This window comes from Salvelinus namaycush, unplaced genomic scaffold (genome assembly GCF_016432855.1).
Source record: "Salvelinus namaycush isolate Seneca unplaced genomic scaffold, SaNama_1.0 Scaffold529, whole genome shotgun sequence".
Taxonomy (NCBI): domain Eukaryota; kingdom Metazoa; phylum Chordata; class Actinopteri; order Salmoniformes; family Salmonidae; genus Salvelinus; species Salvelinus namaycush.
In genome coordinates this window covers 50,205-74,546 of record NW_024061230.1, presented here as the reverse complement: position 1 = coordinate 74,546, position 24,342 = coordinate 50,205, and the positions used below count along the sequence as shown (strand labels likewise).

The 24,342-nt window shown below is 41.1% G+C and overlaps 2 protein-coding genes across 2 annotated transcripts; both read left to right on the top strand.

Moving 5' to 3' along the window:
- Positions 1 to 1,326: 1,326 nt before the first annotated feature.
- Positions 1,327 to 8,600, top strand: LOC120041761 (zinc finger protein 239-like). Its single transcript, XM_038986622.1, has 2 exons — positions 1,327 to 1,414; positions 7,163 to 8,600. The coding sequence occupies exons 1-2, from the start codon at positions 1,327 to 1,329 to the stop codon at positions 8,035 to 8,037; spliced, it is 963 nt and encodes a 320-aa protein (XP_038842550.1). The 3' UTR covers positions 8,038 to 8,600.
- A 2,410-nt stretch (positions 8,601 to 11,010) lies between these two features.
- On the top strand, positions 11,011 to 20,840 carry LOC120041760 (zinc finger protein 239-like). The gene is made up of 2 exons (XM_038986621.1): positions 11,011 to 11,048; positions 19,268 to 20,840. Exon 2 carries the CDS (start codon positions 19,456 to 19,458, stop codon positions 20,593 to 20,595), a length of 1,140 nt encoding a protein of 379 aa, XP_038842549.1. The 5' UTR covers positions 11,011 to 11,048; positions 19,268 to 19,455; the 3' UTR covers positions 20,596 to 20,840.
- Positions 20,841 to 24,342: the final 3,502 nt, after the last annotated feature.

Sequence of the window (24,342 nt, the reverse complement as noted above, 5' to 3'; positions counted from 1 at the left end):
AGAATGTGTTCTTAACTGACTTGCCTAGTTAAATAAAGATTAAATAAAGGTGTAAAAAAATTAATAATAATAATCGGCCAAATCGGTGTCCAAAAATACCGATTTCCGATTGTTAGCAAAACTTGAAATCGGCCCTAATTAATCGGCCATTCCGATTAATCGGTCGACCTCTAGTCTCTTCTGAGTGGGTGTATGGATGGCTGGAAGGTAGATAACACAACATGTCAGTTGGAATACCAATCACTTAGATCAGGGTTTCCCAAACTCGGTCCTGCCCCCCCCCCCAACTTCGGTCAATTAGTTGTTTAAAAAAAGGTATTGAGCAGACTGAGGAATTGTTGGTTTGCTCCGGTTGGTGGGTGTGGCTTGAAGCAATGAGTGACGCATTAAGGGCAGCAGTATATTTGGAACCCAATCATTTTTCAACTAGTCGCTCAGTACAGCACCTTTTTCTGTTAATTGATCGTTCCACTGCTTTTTTTTGTACTGAACGCAGCTCAGTTTGGACCTACTCGGTACTGTTACACCGTGTAGTAGCAGGTTGGACCTACTCAGTACTGTTACACCGTGTAGTAGCAGTTTGGACCTACTCAGTACTGTTACACCGTGTAGGAGCAGTTTGGACCTACTCAGTACTGTTACACCGTGTAGGAGCAGTTTGGACCTACTCAGTACTGTTACACCGTGTAGGAGCAGTTTGGACCTACTCAGCACTGTTACACCGTGTAGGAGCAGTTTGGACCTTCTCAGTACTGTTACAACGTGTAGGAGCAGTTTGGACCTACTCAGTACTGTTACACCATGTAGGAACAGTTTGGACCTACTCAGCACTGTTACACCGTGTAGGAGCAGTTTGGACCTACTCAGTACTGTTACACCGTGTAGGAGCAGTTTGGACCTACTCAGTACTGTTACACCGTGTAGGAGCAGTTTGGAACTACTCAGTACATTTACACCGTGTAGGAGCAGTTTGGACCTACTCAGTACTGTTACACCGTGTAGGAGCAGTTTGGACCTACTCAGTACTGTTACACCGTGTAGGAGCAGTTTGGACTTACTCAGTACTGTTACACAGTGTAGGAGCAGTTTGGACCTACTCAGTACTGTTACACCGTGTAGTAGCAGTTTGGACCTAGCTGCTTATTGTGATACCGGATGTGATACAGCCTGGATTCGAACCAGGGACTGTATTGCGATGCAGTGCCTTAGACCTGCTGCGCCACTCGGGAGCCCAAACATCTGCACTGATTAACATATGCGTGTCTTTCTACGTTTCCATATAATATGAGTATTTATTGATATGAATAGAAACACTTTTTGTCATCAATGTCCGTGTCCAAAGGATCCTCCGCTGTCTTCCTCTTCTTGCCATTGGAGGAGCTGGGTCGGGGAGATGTGGTGGAGGTTGATGGAGGTACAGAGAGCACGGGTGCACCTGGACGTGGGTTGGGTGTTGGTGAGAAGGGATATACAGATATGCATCTGTTGGTCACAGATACCTTAAATAAAAGGTAGGGGCGTGGGTCAGAAAACCAGTCAGTATCTGGTGTGACCACCATTTGCCTCATGCAGCGCGATACATCTCCTTCACATAGAGTTGATCAGGCTGTTGATTGTGGAATGTTGTTCCACTCCTCTTTAATGGCTGTGTGAAGTTGCTGGATATTGGTGGGAACTAGAACGCACTGTTGTACACGTCGATCCAGAGCATCCCAAACATGCTCAATGGGTGACATGTCTGGTGAGTATGCAGGCCATGGAGGAACTGGGACATTTTCACCTTCCAGGAATTACGGATCTTTGCGACATGGGACTGTGCATTATCATACTGAAACATGAGGTGATGGCAGCCGATGAATGGCACGACAATGGACCTCAGGATCTTGTCACGGTATCTCTGTGCATTCAAATTGCCATCGACAAAATGCAATTGTTGTCCGTAGCTTATGCCTGCCCATACGTACTGCCAAATTCTCTAAAACGATGTTGAAGGTAGCTTATGGTAGAGACATGGACATTCAATTATCTGGCAAAAGCTCTGGTGGACAGTCCTGCAGTTAGCATGCAAATTGCACCCTCCCCCCAAAAAATGTGACGTCTGTAGCATTGTGTTGAGGGGCCTTATATTGTTCCCAGCACAAGGTGCACCTGTGTAATGATCATGCTGTTTAATCAGCTTCTTGATATGGCACACCTGTCAGGTGGATGGATGATCTTGGCAAAGGAAAAATGCTCACTAATAGAGATGTAAACAAATTTGTGCACAAAATCTGAGAGAAATAAGCTTTTTGTGCGTATGGAACATTTCTGGGATCTTTTTTTTCAGCTCATGAGACATGGGACCAACACTTTACATGTAGCATTTATATATATTTTCAGTGTAGATGTATATAATGAACAGACTAGGTCTTACAGAACAATAGAGCATCACATAATTCTTTAATAGAACATCACAACATTCTTCAATAGAACATCACAACATTCTTCCATAGAACATCACAACATTCTTCAATAGAACATCACAACATTCTTCAATAGAACATCACAACATTCTTCAATAGAACATTACGTGTTGTGTTTATATTTTAGTTTCGTGTAGGTTAGCTAAACATCGGACCACACTGACTGTACAAAAAGGACCCGGCTGAATGATGATCACATACCGTATCTGGCATATTGGTGTCTGTCTGACGATGTTTCACGTGAACACGAAGCCTGACAGTCAGTGGGACACACACGCCACTAGTCCTCGTCTCCTTTACCCTTTTCGGATTGCAAACATCACCTTTCTCCATGTTTCTTTGATATCAGTATGGGTGTTTAAATGTCGTGATATCTCCCTCCAGCTGTTGTCTTTTGCTTGTCTGAATACGACCGCATCAAAGGGTTGTAAAGGTGCTCGTATTGTCTCACCAGCTCACACAGACGCTCCATCAAACTGGACATAATTGCGCTGAGCAAATCGCAAAATAAAATGCACAAAAAAGGAAGCTTGCAAGTAGCAGTGATGTAAAGTACTTAAGTAAAAAATACTTTCAAGTACTACTTAAGTCGTTTTTTTGGCTACCTGTACCTTACTTTACTATAGATTTTTTTGACATATTTTACTCCACTACATTCCTAAAGAAAACGATGTACTTTTTACTGCATAAATTTTCCCTGACACCCAAAATAATGTACTTTTTACTGCATTAATTTTCCCTGACACCCAAAATAATGTACTTTTTTACTGCATACATTTTCCCCAAAAGTACTCGTTACATGATGAATGCTTAGCAGCAGGAACATTTTCCAATTCAACCACATCAAGAGAACATCCCTGGTCATCCCTACTGCCTCTTATCTGGCAGACTCACTAAACAGAGAACATCCCTGGTCATCCCTACTGCCTCTTATCTGGCAGACTCACTAAACAGAGAACATCCCTGGTCATCCCCTCTCAATACTGCCCCTCAATCTTCTCAAGGAACGGTACGTTGGGTGTCAATTTCCAGGTAGAAAAAAAAATGCTTTGAATGACGGAGCGTATTACAAGGAGCCGCCCCTTTTGTAACGAAAAACGACATTGCAACGCTGCGCTAAGCTCCATCGGCCCTGTTTGCGTATTGTCTGTAGACCCCTTTAGTTACCGAACTAGCTCCGTCGGTCGCGGCGCGCAAGACCAGAATGATACAACGCTGAACCACCAAAGGCACATCCCATTTCTGTTAGAAAATTGAGAAAGAGGTGGAGTTGGACTGTTTTCTGTGCCCAACGCCAACCTTTAAAGCTACACGAGGGGGGGGGGGGGGGGGGGGGGCACACAAAAACCGTTACTGGATGAAATAATTCCCATTATATTGTTCTGTAGTGCTTTGTTTAGACTCTATACTCAACATCCCATGAGAGCAAAACGTGATTTTGAATCTCTGTCATTTGTTTTTTTAAATCAAAATGGTGTCTTTAGTCCTTCGTTTTTTTTAGTTATAAGGTAAGACAGACTGGTCTGATTGAAATCTCTATGGTGTTATTAGGTCCTTCATATTTTAGCTATAAGGTAAGACAGACTGATCTGATTTAAAATATCTATGGTGTTATTAGGTCCTTCATATTTTAGCTATAAGGTAAGACAGACTGATCTGATTTTAAATATCTATGGTGTTATTAGGTCCTTCATATTTTAGCTATAAGGTAAGACAGACTGATCTGATTGAAATCTCTATGGTGTTATTAGGTCCTTCATATTTTAGCTATAAGGTAAGACAGACTGATCTGATTTTAAATATCTATGGTGTTATTAGGTCCTTCATATTTTAGCTATAAGGTAAGACAGACTGGTCTGATTGAAATCTCTATAGTGTTATTAGGTCCTTCATATTTTAGCTATAAGGTAAGACAGACTGATCTGATTGAAATCTCTATGGTGTTATTAGGTCCTTCATATTTTAGCTATAAGGTAAGACAGACTGATCTGATTGAAATCTCTATGGTGTTATTAGGTCCTTCATATTTTAGCTATAAGGTAAGACAGACTGATCTGATTGAAATCTCTATGGTGTTATTAGGTCCTTCATATTTTAGCTATAAGGTAAGACAGACTGATCTGATTGAAATCTCTATGGTGTTATTAGGTCCTTCATATTTTAGCTATAAGGTAAGTGTCACGTTCCTGACCGGTTTTCTGTTATTTTGTATGTGTTAGTCGGTCAGGGCGTGAGTTTGGGTGGGCAGTCTATGTTATGTGTTTCTATGTTGGTAAAGGGTGACCTGATATGGTTCTCAATTAGAGGCAGGTGGTTTTCATTTCCTCTGATTGAGAGCCATATTAAGGTAGGTGTTTTCACATTGATTGTTGTGGGTGGTTGTCTCCTGTGTCAGTGTCTGTGTATGTTACGCCACACGGGACTGTTTTCGGTTTTGTTTGTTCGTTCGTTTTATGTAGTCATTTTTCCTGTTCGTGCGTTCTTCGTGTTTCATGTAAGTTCGTCGTCCAGGTCTGTCTACTCCGTTTTGTTATTTTGTTAGTTATTCAAGTATAGTTCGTTTTTGTCTTGTTTAAATAAATTCATTATGTCATCATACCTCGCTGCATATTGGTCATCTGATCCGTCTCGCCTCTCCTCGTCTGAGGAGGAGGACGAAGTAGAGAATCGTTACAGTAAGACAGACTGATCTGATTGAAATCTCTATGGTGTTATTAGGTCCTTCATATTTTAGCTATAAGGTAAGACAGACTGATCTGATTTTAAATCTCTATGGTGTTATTAGGTCCTTCATATTTTAGCTATAAGGTAAGACAGACTGATCTGATTTTAAATATCTATGGTGTTATTAGGTCCTTCATATTTTAGCTATAAGGTAAGACAGACTGATCTGATTTTAAATATCTATGGTGTTATTAGGTCCTTCATATTTTAGCTATAAGGTAAGACAGACTGATCTGATTTTAAATATCTATGACACCACATCATCTAACCTGTTATTACCACCAACTCATGTCTGATTTCAATCGATGAGAGGACAGAATCAAGACGAGGAAGGATCATTTGGATGAAGTGTTCTATAGACACCGGCCCCACAGGTTATTACAGGTTATTACAGGTTCTATAGACACCGGCCCCACAGGTTATTACAGGTTCTATAGACACCGGCCCCACAGGTTATTACAGGTTATTACAGGTTATATAGACACCGGCCCCACAGGTTATTACAGGTTATATAGACACCGGCCCCACAGGTTATTACAGGTTATTACAGGTTCTATAGATACCGGCCCCACAGGTTATTACAGGTTCTATAGACACCGGCCCCACAGGTTATTACAGGTTATTACAGGTTCTATAGACACCGGCCCCACAGGTTATTACAGGTTCTATAGACACCGGCCCCACGGGTTATTACAGGTTATATAGACACCGGCCCCACAGGTTATTACAGGTTATTACAGGTTATATAGACCCCGGCCCCACAGGTTATTACAGGTTATTACAGGTTATATAGACACCGGCCCCACAGGTTATTACAGGTTATTACAGGTTATATAGACACCGGCCCCACATGTTATTACAGGTTATTACAGGTTATATAGACACCGGCCCCACAGGTTATTCCAGGTTATATAGACTCCGGCCCCACAGGTTAATACAGGTTATATAGACACCGGCCCCGCAGGTTATTACAGGTTATATAGACACCGGCCCCACAGGTTAGTACAGGTTATTACAGGTTATATAGACACCGGCCCCACAGGTTATTGAATCAACAAGGCATGAGAATCTGCGGATTATCCTGAAGTGAAAACACAACTAAGGGCTGCAAGCATTTCGCTACACTCGCATTAACATCTGCAAACCATGTGTATGTGACCAATTCAAATTGGATTTGATTTGTTCTTAGGCATGATACAAAGTGAAGGGAAACAGTGATGTGTTATTCATAATAACTTGGGTTTGACTTCCTTATTGCTTTCATAACATGATGATTATTATATTATAAAGGTGCAGGAGGTCGGAGAGGCAGATAGCAAGGTTTATACAACTCCCCTCTGTTCCAAACCAAATGTTAGGCTAGAAGCCATGGGTTAATGATGTCCGTATGCTGCTATGCCTTTCTTCCAGTGGAGATTAGTTTATATAAATTGCCTGGCAGGGCTGTGGGACAGTGGAGATTAGTTTATAAATGGCCTGGCAGGGCTGTGGGACAGTGGAGATTAGTTTATATAAATGGCCTGGCTGGGCTGTGGGACAGTGGAGATTAGTTTATAAATGGCCTGGCTGGGCTGTGGGACAGTGGAGATTAGTTTATAAATGGCCTGGCAGGGCTGTGGGACAGTGGAGATTAGTTTATAAATGGCCTGGCCGGGCTGTGGGAAAGTGGAGATTAGTTTATAAATGGCCTGGCTGGGCTGTGGGACAGTGGAGATTAGTTTATAAATGGCCTGGCAGGGCTGTGGGACAGTGGAGATTAGTTTATAAATGGCCTGGCTGGGCTGTGGGACAGTGGAGATTAGTTTATAAATGGCCTGACTGGGCCAGTGGAGATTAGTTTATAAATGGCCTGGCTGGGCCAGTGGAGATTAGTTTATAAATGGCCTGGCTGGGCTGTGGGGCAGTGGATTTTTAGGGATAATTAAAATGGAACTGTTAACAGGTATTACCAGTGGATTATCGTGAATAACTAACAGCTACCAACCAATCAGCATCCACAATCCAAACTACCGATTTTATAATAAGGGATCTAGACTGGATTAAAGCTCATAGGGAGACTGTGGAGGTTTTATTCGGGTTTCTGTTTAACAAAATACTCTTGTCTTTGACAGGAGAGAGACCAGACTCTCATTTTGACAGCGAAAAGAGTCCTTCATTGGAACCAGACCCAGAGACGCCCAAACCAGCAAAACAACATCACTGCTCTCAGTGTGGAAAGAGATTTATCCAGTCATCGCATCTGAAAGATCATAAGAGAATACACACAGGAGAAAAACTGTTCCAATGCTCTCAGTGTGGAAAGAGTTTTACCCATTTAGGGTATCTGAAATTACACGAGAGGAGGCACTCAGTAGAGAAGCCTTTCCACTGTTCCCAGTGTGAAAAGAGCTTTACACAGTTAGGGCAACTGGAAAAACATAAAAGAATACACACTGGAGAGAAGCCCTATCTCTGCTCCCACTGTGGTAAGAGTTTTACCCAATCAGGTACCTTGAAATCACATGAGAGAACACACTCTGTGGAGAAGCCTTTCCAATGCTCTCAGTGTGGAATGGCGTTTGCCCAATCAGGTACCCTGAAATCACATGAGAGAACACACTCTGTAGAGAAGCCTTTCCAATGCTCTCTGTGTGGAAAGGGTTTTACCCAGATGGGGAGCCTGAAAAAGCACGATAGAACACACACAGGGGAGAAGCCTTTCCAGTGCTCTCAGTGTGGAAAAGGTTTTACCCAGATAGGGAGCCTGAAAGGTCATGAAAGAACACAACACATACAGGGAAGAAGCCTTATCACTGCTCCCAGTGTGAAAATTATTCTAACTTATCCGGCTAGGGCACCTGACAGAACATAATATAACACACACACGGGAGAAGCCTTTCCAATGCTCCCAGCGTGGGGAAGGGTTTTACCCAGAGAAGCTTGCTGAAAAGCCATGAAAGAACACATACAGGGGAGTAGTGACGGGGAAGCGAAGCGTTTAGGTTTTCCAGCCAATTGTGTCAAAAATAGGTCCATTACTCAATGCTTTGATCAATCACTGTGTACACTATTGGCACCTGCTGGTCTAAACCATTTAGAGCAGGCTAATGATTGTAGAGGACATCCCACGCCCCACTATTGGCACCTGCTGGTCTAAACCATTTAGAGCAGGCTAATGATTGTAGAGGACATCCCACGCCCCACTATTGGCACCTGCTGGTCTAAACCATTTAGAGCAGGCTAATGATTGTAGAGGACATCCCACGCCCCACTATTGGCACCTGCTGGTCTAAACCATTTAGAGCAGGCTAATGATTGTAGAGGACATCCCACGCCCCATAGCGGGCGCATGCGTTTTTGTCTTCTACCAAACCAATCAGGTGGAAACTAAGCTTGTGACTGTTTTTTGTTTGTCACATGAAATCAAATTAGTACAAAGCAGGACTCGAATATAAATGTTCTATTTCAAAACATGAGCTGAATATGGAGTCAGTTTCAGTGTATACACACTGTTATTAAATTGTCATTTTCTAACTCCGGCTCTGTGTTTCCTGTGTGTGTGTGTCATTCCTCAAAGACTACAGAATATTGAGTGCCGTTTCAACGTGATGCATTTGCTCCAATCGCTGGTCCTCTGATGATTTATATCTTACAGAGTGGCTTTGAGGGAATAGTCTGGTCACAACTGGTTAATGTTGAACATGGATAAGAAGTCTTCTAGGCTATATCTAATCCGTATGATATTTTACATGGATAAGAAGTTGTTTAGGCTAGATCTAATCTGTAGGATATTTAAAATGTTTATATTCGACCTGGCTGAGTTGTTATTATTGTCTGAGTTAATTTAGTTTCTTCCCTTATAAATGAAAATATACTATATACCTACAACCTAGGGATTCACATTTTCCCGAGAATCTACCAAGATTCCCAAGAGTCCAGGGACATACCACAAAAATCAGAAGTGCCCATTTAAAGTGTTTATATTCGACCTGGCTAAGTTGTTATTATTGTCTGAGTTAATTTAGTTTCTTCCCTTATAAATGAAAATATACTATATACCTACAACCTAGGGATTCACATTTTCCCGAGAATCTACCAAGATTCCCAAGAGTCCAGGGACATACCACACAAATCAGAAGTGCCCATTTAAAGTGTTTAAAACGTTATGGTGTTGGAAACACAAACCATGTTGAAACGCTCGAAGTCGGTTATCTTTTGCTGATTGGTTGTAAACTGGCACAGAAACATGTTTCTGGAATATTCATTGCATATATTTGATATAGTTATAAGGAATAGTATGTTCACATCTTACAGATTGTGGGCCCTTGTGTGCTTTAGTATAAATGGGAAATGTATTCCTGGTCAGCATCTACATGGAGACAATTATTATCTGTAAGCAGTGAGGAAAACCCCTTACTTTGAAATGAATTGTTATGACATTGAATTGTGTCATAAAGGCCCAGTCCACTAATACAGGTGTCATAAAGGCCCAGTCCACTAATACAGGTGTCATAAAGGCCCAGTCCACTACTACAGGTGTCATAAAGGCCCAGTCCACTAATACAGGTGTCATAAAGGCCCAGTCCACTACTTATATGTTTATTTTTTATTAATATTTGTTATTTTTCAGGTGGTGCTGCAACACCCTCAGCACCCAAACTTCCCACGGCTGTGATCGAGAACTCAGATTTCTCTGCAATGTAGGTAAACTAATGACAACACCATCTATATTGCTCCATTACACTAATATCTCCCAGTGCCTCGAACCGAGGAGAAAATAAAAGTTGATCAACTCAAACAAACCCGGCCATAATGTCAACCTGTGCATGAGAGGAAGCCATGTCCGAGTTAAATAAGCAGTGTGTCAAGAAGCAGCGCGGCTTGGTGGGTCATGTTTTGGAGGACGCATGGCTTTCGACCTTCGCCTCTCTCTCTGCACAGGAGTTGCAGCGATGGGACAATTCTAAATAAAAAGAGAAAAAGGGATTTAAAAAAAAATGGAACTGAATTATTTCGTAATAACGACATATTACGAGAAAGATCATCTTATAACAAGAAATAACAAAATCATGGATTATTTCATTATAACGAGTTATTGGATTATTTCCTAATAACGTGATCTTATCTCGTCGATATATATTTTTTTTTATCGGAGTGGCGGCATACGCCACCGTACTTCTCTTTGTATGTCGCAATATAATATTACTATTTAATAAAAAATAAACACATTTTTAATTCTCTCAACTGCGTTTTCCACTTTAGTCAGCAGATGGCGACGTGTGTATTCCAGGTGAAGCTACCAGCGTGACGTATAATCTAGTGGACAGGACGCGTCTTCAACAACAACAGCTAGTCATCCACCTCGGTAGCTTGCTAGCTAATAGCCGAAACACTAAAATTCTTGAGCCACTGTCGGTGTATATTAGCCACTGTGTTTTAAACACACGTCTGTCGTATAGCTGGTTGCCGCATTTAATCTAATTTTACGTTGCTAGTAGTCAGCTAGCTGACTGGTTAAATCAGCAGTAGCACTAGGCTAATCATTAATGCTAACCAGCTAACGTTAGCTAGCTACCATGAGTTCACTAAACTACTCCACCCCTGCTAAAGAAGAAGAGGTCTGCTGGACGGAGAAAGAATCTCTCGTGAAAGAGGAGAAGGAAGAAGAGGCTGTTACAATAAAACAAGAAGTAGAGGATGAGGCTGTTACAGTGAAAGAAGAAGAAAAAGACGTTACAGTGAAAGAAGAAGAAGAAGCTTACAGCGTGAAGGAAGAGAAAGAGGAGGATGCAGTGTTTGGAGTGAAAGATGAGGGGGAGATTACTGTCACATTGGATGAGGAAGAGGGAGAATTAGAGAAGACTGGAAATCTGATTAACACCAGTAAGTACCATCTTAAAAAATAGTACCACAAATTCTGTAGTTGTTGAACTAATGTCTGTTTTTTTTTTCTACACTTGACTATGTTGTTTTGTATTGTAGGAACTGTTTAAAGGTACAAAGAGTGGTGGTCAACCAACCAAACGTTAATGGTTAAAAGGCTTCCCATTATATTACCTACACATTCACAATTCATAAAATGGATATCAACAATCCTTCCCCCATTCCTGTACAAAAAGCGTCTAGACATGACAACCCCATAGATCTAGTCAACTATATGGTTTCCAACAGAGGGCATTTGTATAAACCTTGCTACAGTGACTAATGATAGTCTGCATTTTGCTGCCCCAAAAGTAAAACAAAAAAAAGGGATTACATTTGATATTTGTTCCTACTTACCTACACAATCTGCTCCACATTTCCAAAGTGAAAGAAACATTATATATATATATATTTTTTAAATGTTTTAATTACAAATTCACCCCAGAGTGAATACTTGGTTGAAGCACCCTTTGGAGAAAATACAGGTGTGGAATCATTATGAAGATAATTCTTCCAACTTTCATAACTCTTAGGTCAATATACTGTTACAGTGCATTCGGGGAGTACTCTTAGGTCAATATACTGTACAGTGCATTTGGGAAGTACTCTTAGGTCAATATACTGTTACAGTGCATTCGGGGAGTACTCTTAGGTTAATATACTGTTACAGTGCATTCGGGAAGTACTTAGGTCAATATACTGTTACAGTGCATTCAGGAAGTACTCTTAGGTTAATATACCGTTACAGTGCATTCAGGAAGTACTCTTAGGTCAATATACTGTACAGTGCATTTGGGAAGTACTCTTAGGTCAATATACTGTTACAGTGCATTTGAGAAGTACTCTTAGGTTAATATACTGTTACAGTGCATTTGGGAAGTACTCTTAGGTTAATATACTGTACAGTGCATTTGGGAAGTATTCAGACCCCTTGACTATTTCTACATTTTGTTACATTACAGCCTTATTCTAAAATGGATTAAATAAATAAAAAGTATCATCAATCTACACGCATTACCCCATAATGACTAAACGAAAACAGGTTTTTAGAAATGTTTGCAAATGTATTAAAAATAAAAAACACATACCTTATTTATATAAGTATTCAGACCCTTTGCTGTGAGACTCAATTGAGCTCAGGTGCATCCTGTTTCCATTGATCATCCTTCAGATGTTTCTACAACTTGATTGGAGTCCACCTGTGGTAAATGCAATTGATTGGACATGATTTGGAAAGGCACACACCTGTCTATATAAGGTCCCATAGTTGAAAGTGCATATCAGAGTAAAAAACCAAGCCATGAGGTCGAAGGAATTGTCAGTAGAGCTCAGAGACAGGATTGTGTCGAGGCACAGATCTGGGGAAGGGTACCAAAAATTGTCTGCACCACTGAAGGTCCCCAAGAACACAGTGGCCTCCATCATTCTTAAATGGAGGAAGTTTGGAACCACCAAGACTCTTCCTAGAGCTGGCTTCCCAGCCAAACTGTGCAATCAGGGGAGAAGGGCCTTGGTCAGGAAGGTGACCAAGAACCCGATGGTCATTCTGACAGAAATCCAGAGTTCCTCTGTGGAGATGGGAGAACCTTCCAGAAGGACAACCATCTCTGCAGCACTCCACCAATCAGGCCCTTATGGTAGTGGCCAGACGGAAGCCACTCCTCAGTTAAAGGCACATGACAGCCCGCTTGGAGTTTGCCAAAAGGCACTGAAAGACTCTCAGACCATGAGAAACAAGATTCTCTGGTCTGATGAAACCAAGATTGAACTCTTTGGCCTGAATGCCACGCGTCACGTCTGGAGGAAACCTCAGAGCGTCATGAAGTGACGCTCCCCATCCAACCTGACAGAGCTTGAGAGGATCTGCAGAGAAGAACGGGAGAAACTCCCCAAATACAGGTGTGCCAAGCTTGTAGGGTCATTCCCAAGAAGACCAGAGGCTGTAATCGCTGCCAAATGTGCTTCAACAAAGTCCTGAAAAGGGTCTGAATACTTATGTAAATGTAATATTTCATTTTTTTTAGTGCAAAAATGTCTAAAAACCTGTTTTTGCTTTGTAATTATTGAGTATTGTGTGTAGATTGATGAGGGAAAAAAACAACAATTTAATCAATTTTAGAATAAAGCTGTAACGTAAAACAAGAAAAGTAAAGGGGTCTGAATACTTTCCGAATACACTGTATGTCCGCCCTATATCCTCTGCTGGAAGGATGAAATAAAACTCATTTAGGGGAGACGAGGGGCAGTTGTAAAACTTTGGAATTTCTCCAAACAGAAACAAGATAAACTGATGGAATCTCATCCAGTACATGTCCATTTAGATTCACTTCCTGTTTTCAAAGTTTCAGCCAAACATCTCACTATTTTCAAATGTTTGTTTTTTAGGGGTGAATGTCGTTTTTTCCCCCTGCCGGCTTTATTTTCCTTATACTGTCCTGAACATTAATGTCCAAGAATTCAAACTAGCATGATTTCCATCACTATCTGTTGGCTAAACATGATTGACATGTTCCGCTATTGTTGTCTCTTGCTAGACACACGAGGTGTTGTCATGACAGCCGAATTGGTTAACACCTAGTTACAATTGCCCCCAACGCAGTGTTAACATTGCCCTAAGCCAAGCAGCCAACTTATGAAAACAACTAGTGATTTAACTTTAGGATAGTATAAATTATACATGAATGATCATATACTCACTTTAACCAGCCTTGGGGTCCTGTAACAACCAAACAAGTTGAATGATCATATACTCACTTTAACTAGCCTTGGGGTCCTGTAACAGCCAAACAAGTTGAATGATCATATACTCACTTTAACTAGCCTTGGGGTCCTGTAACAGCCAAACAAGTTGAATGATCATATACTCACTTTAACTAGCCTTGGGGTCCTGTATCAGCCAAACAAGTTGAACGATCATATACTCACTTTAACCAGCCTTGGGGTCCTGTAACAACCAAACAAGTTGAACGATCATATACTCACTTTAACTAGCCTTGGGGTCCTGTATCAACCAAACAAGTTGAACGATCATATACTCACTTTAACCAGCCTTGGGGTCCTGTAACAGCCAAACAAGTTGAACGATCATATACTCACTTTAACCAGCCTTGGGGTCCTGTATCAGCCAAACAAGTTGAACGATCATATACTCACTTTAACCAGCCTTGGGGTCCTGTAACAACCAAACAAGTTGAACGATCATATACTCACTTTAACCAGCCTTGGGGTCATGTATCAACCAAACAAGTTGAATGATCATATACTCACTTTAACTAGCCTTGGGGTCCTGTAACAGCCAAACAAGTTGAATGATCATATACTCACTTTAACTAGCCTTGGGGTCCTGTAACAGCCAAACAAGTTGAATGATCATATACTCACTTTAACTAGCCTTGGGGTCCTGTATCAGCCAAACAAGTTGAACGATCATATACTCACTTTAACCAGCCTTGGGGTCCTGTAACAACCAAACAAGTTGAACGATCATATACTCACTTTAACTAGCCTTGGGGTCCTGTATCAACCAAACAAGTTGAACGATCATATACTCACTTTAACCAGCCTTGGGGTCCTGTAACAGCCAAACAAGTTGAACGATCATATACTCACTTTAACCAGCCTTGGGGTCCTGTATCAGCCAAACAAGTTGAACGATCATATACTCACTTTAACCAGCCTTGGGGTCCTGTAACAACCAAACAAGTTGAACGATCATATACTCACTTTAACCAGCCTTGGGGTCATGTATCAACCAAACAAGTTGAACGATCATATACTCACTTTAACCAGCCTTGGGGTCCTGTAACAGCCAAACAAGTTGAACGATCATATACTCACTTTAACTAGCCTTGGGGTCCTGTATCAGCCAAACAAGTTGAACGATCATATACTCACTTTAACTAGCCTTGGGGTCCTGTAACAACCAAACAAGTTGAACGATCATATACTCACTTTAACCAGCCTTGGGGTCCTGTAGCAACCAAACAAGTTGAACGATCATATACTCACTTTAACCAGCCTTGGGGTCATGTAGCAACCAAACAAGTTGAACGATCATATACTCACTTTAACCAGCCTTGGGGTCCTGTATCAACCAAACAAGTTGAACGATCATATACTCACTTTAACTAGCCTTGGGGTCCTGTATCAGCCAAACAAGTTGAATGATCATATACTCACTTTAACTAGCCTTGGGGTCCTGTAACAGCCAAACAAGTTGAATGATCATATACTCACTTTAACCAGCCTTGGGGTCCTGTATCAGCCAAACAAGTTGAATGATCATATACTCACTTTAACTAGCCTTGGGGTCCTGTATCAGCCAAACAAGTTGAACGATCATATACTCACTTTAACCAGCATTGGGGTCCTGTATCAACCAAACAAGTTGAACGATCATATACTCACTTTAACCAGCCTTGGGGTCCTGTAACAGCCAAACAAGTTGAACGATCATATACTCACTTTAACTAGCCTTGGGGTCCTGTAACAGCCAAACAAGTTGAACGATCATATACTCACTTTAACTAGCCTTGGGGTCCTGTAACAGCCAAACAAGTTGAATGATCATATACTCACTTTAACCAGCCTTGGGGTCCTGTATCAACCAAACAAGTTGAACGATCATATACTCACTTTAACCAGCCTTGGGGTCATGTAGCAACCAAACAAGTTGAACGATCATATACTCACTTTAACCAGCCTTGGGGTCCTGTATCAACCAAACAAGTTGAATGATCATATACTCACTTTAACCAGCCTTGGGGTCCTGTAACAGCCAAACAAGTTGAACGATCATATACTCACTTTAACCAGCCTTGGGGTCCTGTAACAGCCAAACAAGTTGAACGATCATATACTCACTTTAACCAGCCTTGGGGTCCTGTATCAACCCAACAAGTTGAACGATCATATACTCACTTTAACCAGCCTTGGGGTCCTGTATCAGCCAAACAAGTTGAATGATCATATACTCACTTTAACCAGCCTTGGGGTCCTGTATCAACTAAACAAGTTGAACGATCATATACTCACTTTAACCAGCATTGGGGTCCTGTATCAACCAAACAAGTTGAACGATCATATACTCACTTTAACCAGCCTTGGGGTCATGTAGCAACCAAACAAGTTGAACGATCATATACTCACTTTAACCAGCCTTGGGGTCCTGTAACAACCAAACAAGTTGAACGATCATATACTCACTTTAACTAGCCTTGGGGTCATGTAGCAACCAAACAAGTTCTAAACAGATATGGGAACCATGATGGCCATCAGACAGATGTTTTGAGAGGAACTGAATGGCAATGCAAAAACAGGGCTGTTAATGTAAATATTGGTTATGTACATAAAAAATACGTATATTTCTAGCAAAATCATTACATATGTCTATGATAATTCATAAACATGAATGGTTTTGAAGTTAAGTACATTTCTTTAGTAAACATTTTCGGTGTTACATTTGACCCCCAGCGACTGTTCCAATTGGCCCTGGGACGGGGGGGGGGGGGGCAAATGTAAAGTCCAGACTTCTCGGACTGAAATCAATATTGTGATCTGACTGTTTTATGCACAGACCTATAAATGGTATGAATGATTAAGAGACAGATGTACGTTTGTTATATAAAACAATGAATTTGCCTAGTTCAAGTGTTTCTGAGAAATTGAGTAAAACACACCAAAAAAGTACAATTGCCCGTTACCTCTCCTACTCATTAAAATCATGTTTTTAATGTAAACATGTGGGTAAACTTTTTAAAATGTTTTCTAAATGCAATAAGGCACTCAAACCTGTGGATTATGGTGAATAACACACTAACAACAGCCCTTGTGTTATTCATGATAATTCACAAATTCACCTGCCTTAATGTGTAAATTAAATAACCTGAGGCAAGCTTTATATATATATATATATATATATGTATTATTTAAAAAAAACATTTAATCCAGATCAAAATGATCCTTCCTCGTCTTGATTCTGTCCTCTTCATCATTTGAAAAGAAACTGAAAGGAAACATCCCAACCAAATGTCCTGAAATCAGACATGAGTTGGTGGTGATACTAAAGGCTGTATTTGATTTATTTTTTACATTTTTTATTTCACCTTTATTTAACCAGGTAGGCTAGTTGAGAACAAGTTCTCATTTTACAACTGCGACCTGGACAAGATAAAGCAAAGCAGTGCGACACAAACAACAACACAGAGTTACACATGGAATAAACAAACATACAGTCAATAATACAATAGAAAAAGTCTATATACAGTGTGTGCAAATGAGTTAGGATAAGGGAGGTAAGGCAATAAATAGGCCATAGTGGCGAAATAATTACAATATGGCAATTAAACACTGGAATGGTAGATGTGCAGAAGATGAGTGTGCAAGTAGAGATACTGGGGTGCAAAGGAGCAAAATAAATAACAGTGGGGATGAGGTAGTTGGATGGGCTATTTACAGATGGGCTATGAGCTGCTCTGAGCTGCTCTGACAGCTGGTGCTTAAAGTTAGTGAGGGAGATATGAGTCTCCAGCTTCAGTGATTTTTGCAGTTCGTTCCAGTCATTGGCAGGAGAGAACTGGAAGGAAAGGCGGCCAAACGAGGAACTGGCTTTGGGGGTGACCAGTGAAATAATATGCCTGCTGGAGCGCGTGCTACGGGTGGGTTCTGCTATGGTGACCAGTGAGCTGAGATAAGGTGGGGCTTTACCTAGCAGAGACTTGTAGATGACCTGGAGTCAGTGGGTTTGGCGCCGAATATTTAGCGAGGTCCAGCCAACGAGAGCATACAGGTCGCAGTGGTGGATAGTATATGGGGCTTTGGTGACAAAACAGATGGCACTGTGATAGACTGCATCCAATTTGCTGAGTAGAGTGTTGGAGGCTATTTTGTAAATGACATCGCCGAAGTCGAGATTTAATTTTGGAGATGCTTAATATGAGTCTGGAAGGAGAGTTTACAGTCTAGCCAGACACCTGGGTATTTGGATTGGAGATGCTTAATATGAGTCTGGAAGGAGAGTTTGCAGTCTAACCAGACACCTGGGTATTTGGATTGGAGATGCTTAATATGAGTCTGGAAGGAGAGTTTGCAGTCTAACCAGACACATAGGTATTTGTAGTTGTCCACATATTCTAAGTCAGAACCGTCCAGAGTAGTGATGCTAATCGGGCGGGCAGGTGTGATGTGGTATCATAGATATTTCAATACGATCAGTATCTATTATTTTAGGCTATAACCTAAACAACTAAGGACTTAAAGACACCATTGAGATTTTAAAAACAAATGATGTAGAGCTTAAAATCACGTTAAATTTTTTAAATATATTTTGTTCTCATGGGATATTGAGTATAGACTCATTGGGGGGTTGATTATTAGCTGACAAGTAGAATCAGGTGTCTGGAGCCACATAAAATGTTTGCTGTTGGGGGTACTGGAGGACTGGAGTTGGGAACCACTGACATAGAGGATGATGTCATCCTCCTGAGAAGGAGGATGACATTTTGACCTTTATACGCCCACACCGTTCCGTTGTTGTTGTACGCCCACACCGTTCCAACACAGAAAAGCTGCTTTTTAACCTATTTACATTTTTTTGGAAGGAAAACTATTTAACTTATATTGTACTTATTTATAGGTCATATTTCGTAGAAATCTGGAAACAGTGGACAGTTACTTTAAATAAGCTAGGTAACTTTATTATTAGCAATGTTAGCTTCTCTTATCAAGCTAGCTAAAATCGTATTAGTTGAAGAATTGGTCTGACTTCAAAAGCACTTGAATCACAATCATGTCGGACTTCCCAGTTTCCCAGGAGCACATGAATGCCCCATAGTTCCACCATGTCATAGAAAACACAGGTGCTCTAAATGTAAACATATTTGATTAATGCAACATATTTTTGTGTGGATATAATTCAAATGTGGAATGCCACTAGTGGACGTTCATTATATACATCTACATGATGTATTGTTACACCACGTAGGAGCAGTATAGACCTAGTCTGTTCATTATATTATATGAATTTTATTTTTTCTGTAGTGAGGCATCTTGATGTACCAGTACACCCCCTGGACAGGACACTAGTCCAGGGCCTTATCCCCAATCTATCCCCTAAATGCTGAGTGCCAAACACAGATACATTAGTGTTAAACTAAATAGTCTCCTATTTTTGTCTTTGGCAGGAGAGAGACCAGACTCTCACTCTGACAGTGGGAAGACTCCTTCAGGAGAATCAGAGCCAGAGACGTCCAAACCAGCGAGACAACACCACTGCTCTCAGTGTGGAAAGACATATACCAGGTTATGGAACCTGAAAAGGCATGAGAGAACACACACAGGAGAAAATCCTTTCAAATGCTGCCAGTGTGGAATGTGTTTTACCCGGTTAGGGTACCTTAAAGACCATAAGAGAACACACACAGGAGAGAAGCCTTACCACTGCTCTCAGTGTGGGAAGAGTTGCACCCAGTTAGGGAATTTGAGAACGCATGAGAGAATACACACAGGAGAGAAGCTTAACCAATGCACTAATTGTAGAAAGAGATTTTCCTCTTCCGAATACCTGAAAATACATAAGAGAATACATTCGGGCGAGACACTTTATAACTGTTCTCAGTGTGCAAAGAGTTTTACCCGATTAGGGTCCCTGAAACGACATGAGAGAACACACACAGGGAAAAAGTCTTTCCACTGCTCCCTGTGTGGAAAGTGTTTTACTGAGTTAGGTAACCTGAAAAAACATGAGAGGACACACTCAGGAGAAAAGTCGAGTTTTTCCTCATTGGATTATCTGAACTCTGGAGTACCACCTTACCAGTGCTCAGACTGTGGGAAGAGATTTAGCCGATTAAACCACCTGAGACGGCATGGGAGAACACACTCAGGAGAGAAGCCCTATCAATGCTCCCAGTGTGGAAAGAGTTTTACCCAAGTTGCACACTTGAAATACCATAAAAGAACACACACGGGAGAAAAACCTTACCATTGCTCCCAGTGTGGAAAGATTTTCACCATGTCATGTAACCTGAAAAAACATGAGAGAATACACTCAGGAGACAAGCCTTATCAATGCTCTCAGTGTGGAAAAACGTTTACCCAGCTAGGGGACATGAAAAAACATAAGAGAATACACACAGGAGAAAAACCCTACCACTGCTCACACTGTGAAAAGAGATTTACCTCATCAGGGGACCTGAAAAAGCATAAGAGGACACACACAGGAGAAAAACCTTACCATTGCTCCCAGTGTGGAAAGAGTTTCTCAGAGTCAAGTAACATGAAACAACATGAGAGAATACACTCAGGAGAGAAGCCCTACCACTGTTCCCACTGTGAAAAGAGTTTTACCTCATCCGGGACCTTGAAATATCATGAGCTAACACACTCTGCAATGAAGCGTTTCCAGGGTGCTCATTGTGAAAGGAGTTTTAAGAAGTTAGGGAAACTGAAGCAGCATGAGAAAATACACACTAGGGAGCAGCCTTTTGGAACTGCTCCCACTGTGGAATGACATGTACCTGGTTAAGGCAACTGAAATTACATGAAAGAATCCACACCGGAGAGAAACCTTACCAATGCTTCCAGTGTGGAAAGATATTTACCCAGTTAGGGAAAGACCATGAGGTAACACACACAAGGGAGATTCCTTACCACTGCTCATATTGTGGAAACAAATTCTTCACATCACATGGACACAAAGTGCATCAGGGTGCACACATACGGCTCCCACTCTGCTCACAACATTGACACAGATACAATGGCACCTGTAGGGGCGGCAGCGTAGCCTAGTGGTTAGAGCGTTGGACTAGTAACAGAAAGGTTGCAAGTTCGAATCCCTGAGCTGACAAGGTACAAATCTGTCGTTCTGCCCCTGAAACAAGGCAGTTAACCCACTGTTCCTAGGCTGTCATTGAAAATAAGAATTTGTTCTTTTAACTGACTTGCCTAGTTAAATAAAGGTAAAACATTTTTTTTAAAGAACTGCCCGTACACTGACAGACACCATAATGAGACTGATACAATGTTGCGATCTCTATGAGACAGAGTCTGAGGAAGTGGATATAATCTCCTTATCAGTAAAATGAACAAACTTGTAAAATATTGATGACTATAAAAGACCAGATCTTTGGAGTAGTTAGAAGGGAGGAGCTGGCTACTGTACCGGGAGACATTTTGGGTCTTAAAAGGGAGGAGCTGGCTACTGTACCGGGAGACATTTTGGGTCTTAGAAGGTCTCTCTGCTTCTGGGAGGAGCTGGCTACTGTACTGGGAGACATTTTGGGTCTTAGAAGGTGTCTCAGCTTCTGGGAGGATCTGGCTATTGTACCGGGAGACATTTTTTATATTTTTTGGCAAAGACATACACACTCATGGTAAGCATTTTTATGACTCTAGGTGAGTAGAAAAATATTTTCTGCCATGTCAGTGTCTGGAATAATATTCACCGTTCTTTCTGCCATGTCAGTGTCTGGAATAATATTCACCATTCTTTCTGCCATGTCAGTGTCTGGAATAATATTCACCATTCTTTCTGCCATGTCAGTGTCTGGAATAATATTCACCATTCTTTCTGCCATGAGTCATTTATAAGCAGTGGTGTACAGTACTTAAGTAAAAATACTTGAAGTACTACTTTAGTCGTATTTGGGGGGTATCTGTACTTTTACTTCACTACATTCCTAAAGAAAAGAATGTACTTTTTACTCCATACATATTCCCTGACACCCAAAAGTACTTGTTACATTTTGAATGCTCAGCTGGACAGGAAAATATTGTAATTCACACACTTATCAAGAGAACATCCCTGGTCATCCCTACTACCTCTGATCTGGTGGACTCACTAAACACACGCTTCATTTGTAAATGCTGTCTGAGTGTAAATTTAAGAAACAATAAAATCGTGCCGTCCGGTTTGCTTAATATAAGGAATTTGAAATGATTTATACTTTAACTTTTGATAGTTAAGTATATTTTGGCAATTACATTTACTGTTGACACTTCAGTATATTTTAAAACCAAATACTTTTACTCAAGTAGAATTTCACTGGGTGACTTTCGCTTGAGTAATTTTCTATGAAAGTGTCTTTTACTTTTACTCTAGTATAACAATTGGGTACTTTTACCATCCCTGTTTGAGTCATATTCTGTTTATAAACAATATCATGACACCCGCACACTGGTAAATACTAATGTGGGTACTTTTTCCAACACTGTTTGAGTCATATTCTTAAAAAAAAAAAAAGACAATATCAGCACACTGTTAAACACTAATTTGCCATTGATGAACAATAACCTACTCACCAGTTATTGCAGGTCAATTTTTCAGGATCCAATCTGTCTTTTTTTTTCTCTCCCTATCTTCTTCTCCACGTTTAGCTTTGAAACCTACAATTGTTCAAATGAAATAAGTTCAATGTGTCAAATAATTCTCCAAAGTCATAATGACACAGCCAGATATTTAAATGTGAGTTGGGTCTGAAGATGACTTGGGCTTAGCTGTACAACGCTACAAATAATACAAATATATACATACTGTACCACAGCCATCGACCAACAGAACGGACATTCCCATCTGAAACAGGACTGTACCACAGCCATCGACAAACAGAGCGGACATTCCCATCTGAAACAGTACTGTACCACAGCCATCGACAAACAGAACGGACATTCCCATCTGAAACAGTACTGTACCACAGCCATCGACCAACAGAACGGACATTCCCATCTGAAACAGGACTGTACCACAGCCATCGACCAACAGAACGGACATTCCCATCTGAAACAGGACTGTACCACAGCCATCGACAAACAGAACGGACATTCCCATCTGAAACAGGACTGTACCACAGCCATCGACCAACAGAACGGACATTCCCATCTGAAACAGTACTGTACCACAGCCATCGACAAACAGAACGGACATTCCCATCTGAAACAGGACTGTACCACAGCCATCGACAAACAGAACGGACATTCCCATCTGAAACAGTACTGTACCACAGCCATCGACAAACAGAACGGACATTCCTATCTGAAACAGTACTGTACCACAGCCATCGACAAACAGAACGGACATTCCCATCTGAAACAGTACTGTACCACAGCCATCGACAAACAGAACGGACATTCCCATCTGAAACAGGACTGTACCACAGCCATCGACAAACAGAACGGACATTCCCATCTGAAACAGGACTGTACCAGAGCCATCGACAAACAGAACGGACATTCAACATCTGAAACAGGACTGTACCACAGCCATCGACAAACAGAACGGACATTCCCATCTGAAACAGGACTGTACCACAGCCATCGACAAACAGAACGGACATTCCTATCTGAAACAGTACTGTACCACAGCCATCGACAAACAGAACGGACATTCCTATCTGAAACAGTACTGTACCACAGCCATCGACAAACAGAACAGACATTCCTATCTGAAACAGTACTGTACCACAGCCATCGACAAACAGAACGGACATTCCTATCTGAAACAGTACTGTACCACAGCCATCGACAAACAGAACGGACATTCCCATCTGAAACAGGACTGTACTACAGCCATCGACAAACAGAACGGACATTCCCATCTGAAACAGGACTGTACCACAGCCATCGACAAACAGAACGGACATTCCTATCTGAAACAGTACTGTACCACAGCCATCGACAAACAGAACGGACATTCCCATCTGAAACAGGACTGTACCACAGCCATCGACAAACAGAACGGACATTCCCATCTGAAACAGTACTGTACCACAGCCATCGACCAACAGAACGGACATTCCTATCTGAAACAGGACTGTACCACAGCCATCGACCAGCAGAACGGACATTCCCATCTGAAAGTGTTGGTTTGGGTGAACAGCAACAAGCCTCTTTTCACATGTACAGTGCCTTCAGAAAGTATTCACACCCCTTGACTTTTTCCACATTTTGTTGTGTTACAGCCTGAATTTAAAATGGTTTAAATGTACTTTTTTGTGTGTCTCTGGCACACAATATCCCATAATGTCAAAGTGGAATAATGTTTTTTGAAATGTTTACAAACTGATTTAAAGATTAAAAGCTAAAAAGTCTTTACTCAATAAGTATTCAATCCCTTTGTTATGACAAGCCTAAATAAGTTCAGGAGTAGAAATGTGCTTAACAAGTCACATAAGTTGCATGGACTCTGTGTGCAGTAAGAGTGTTTATCATGATTTTTGAATGACTGCCTCATCTCTGTACCCTACACATACAATTATCAGTA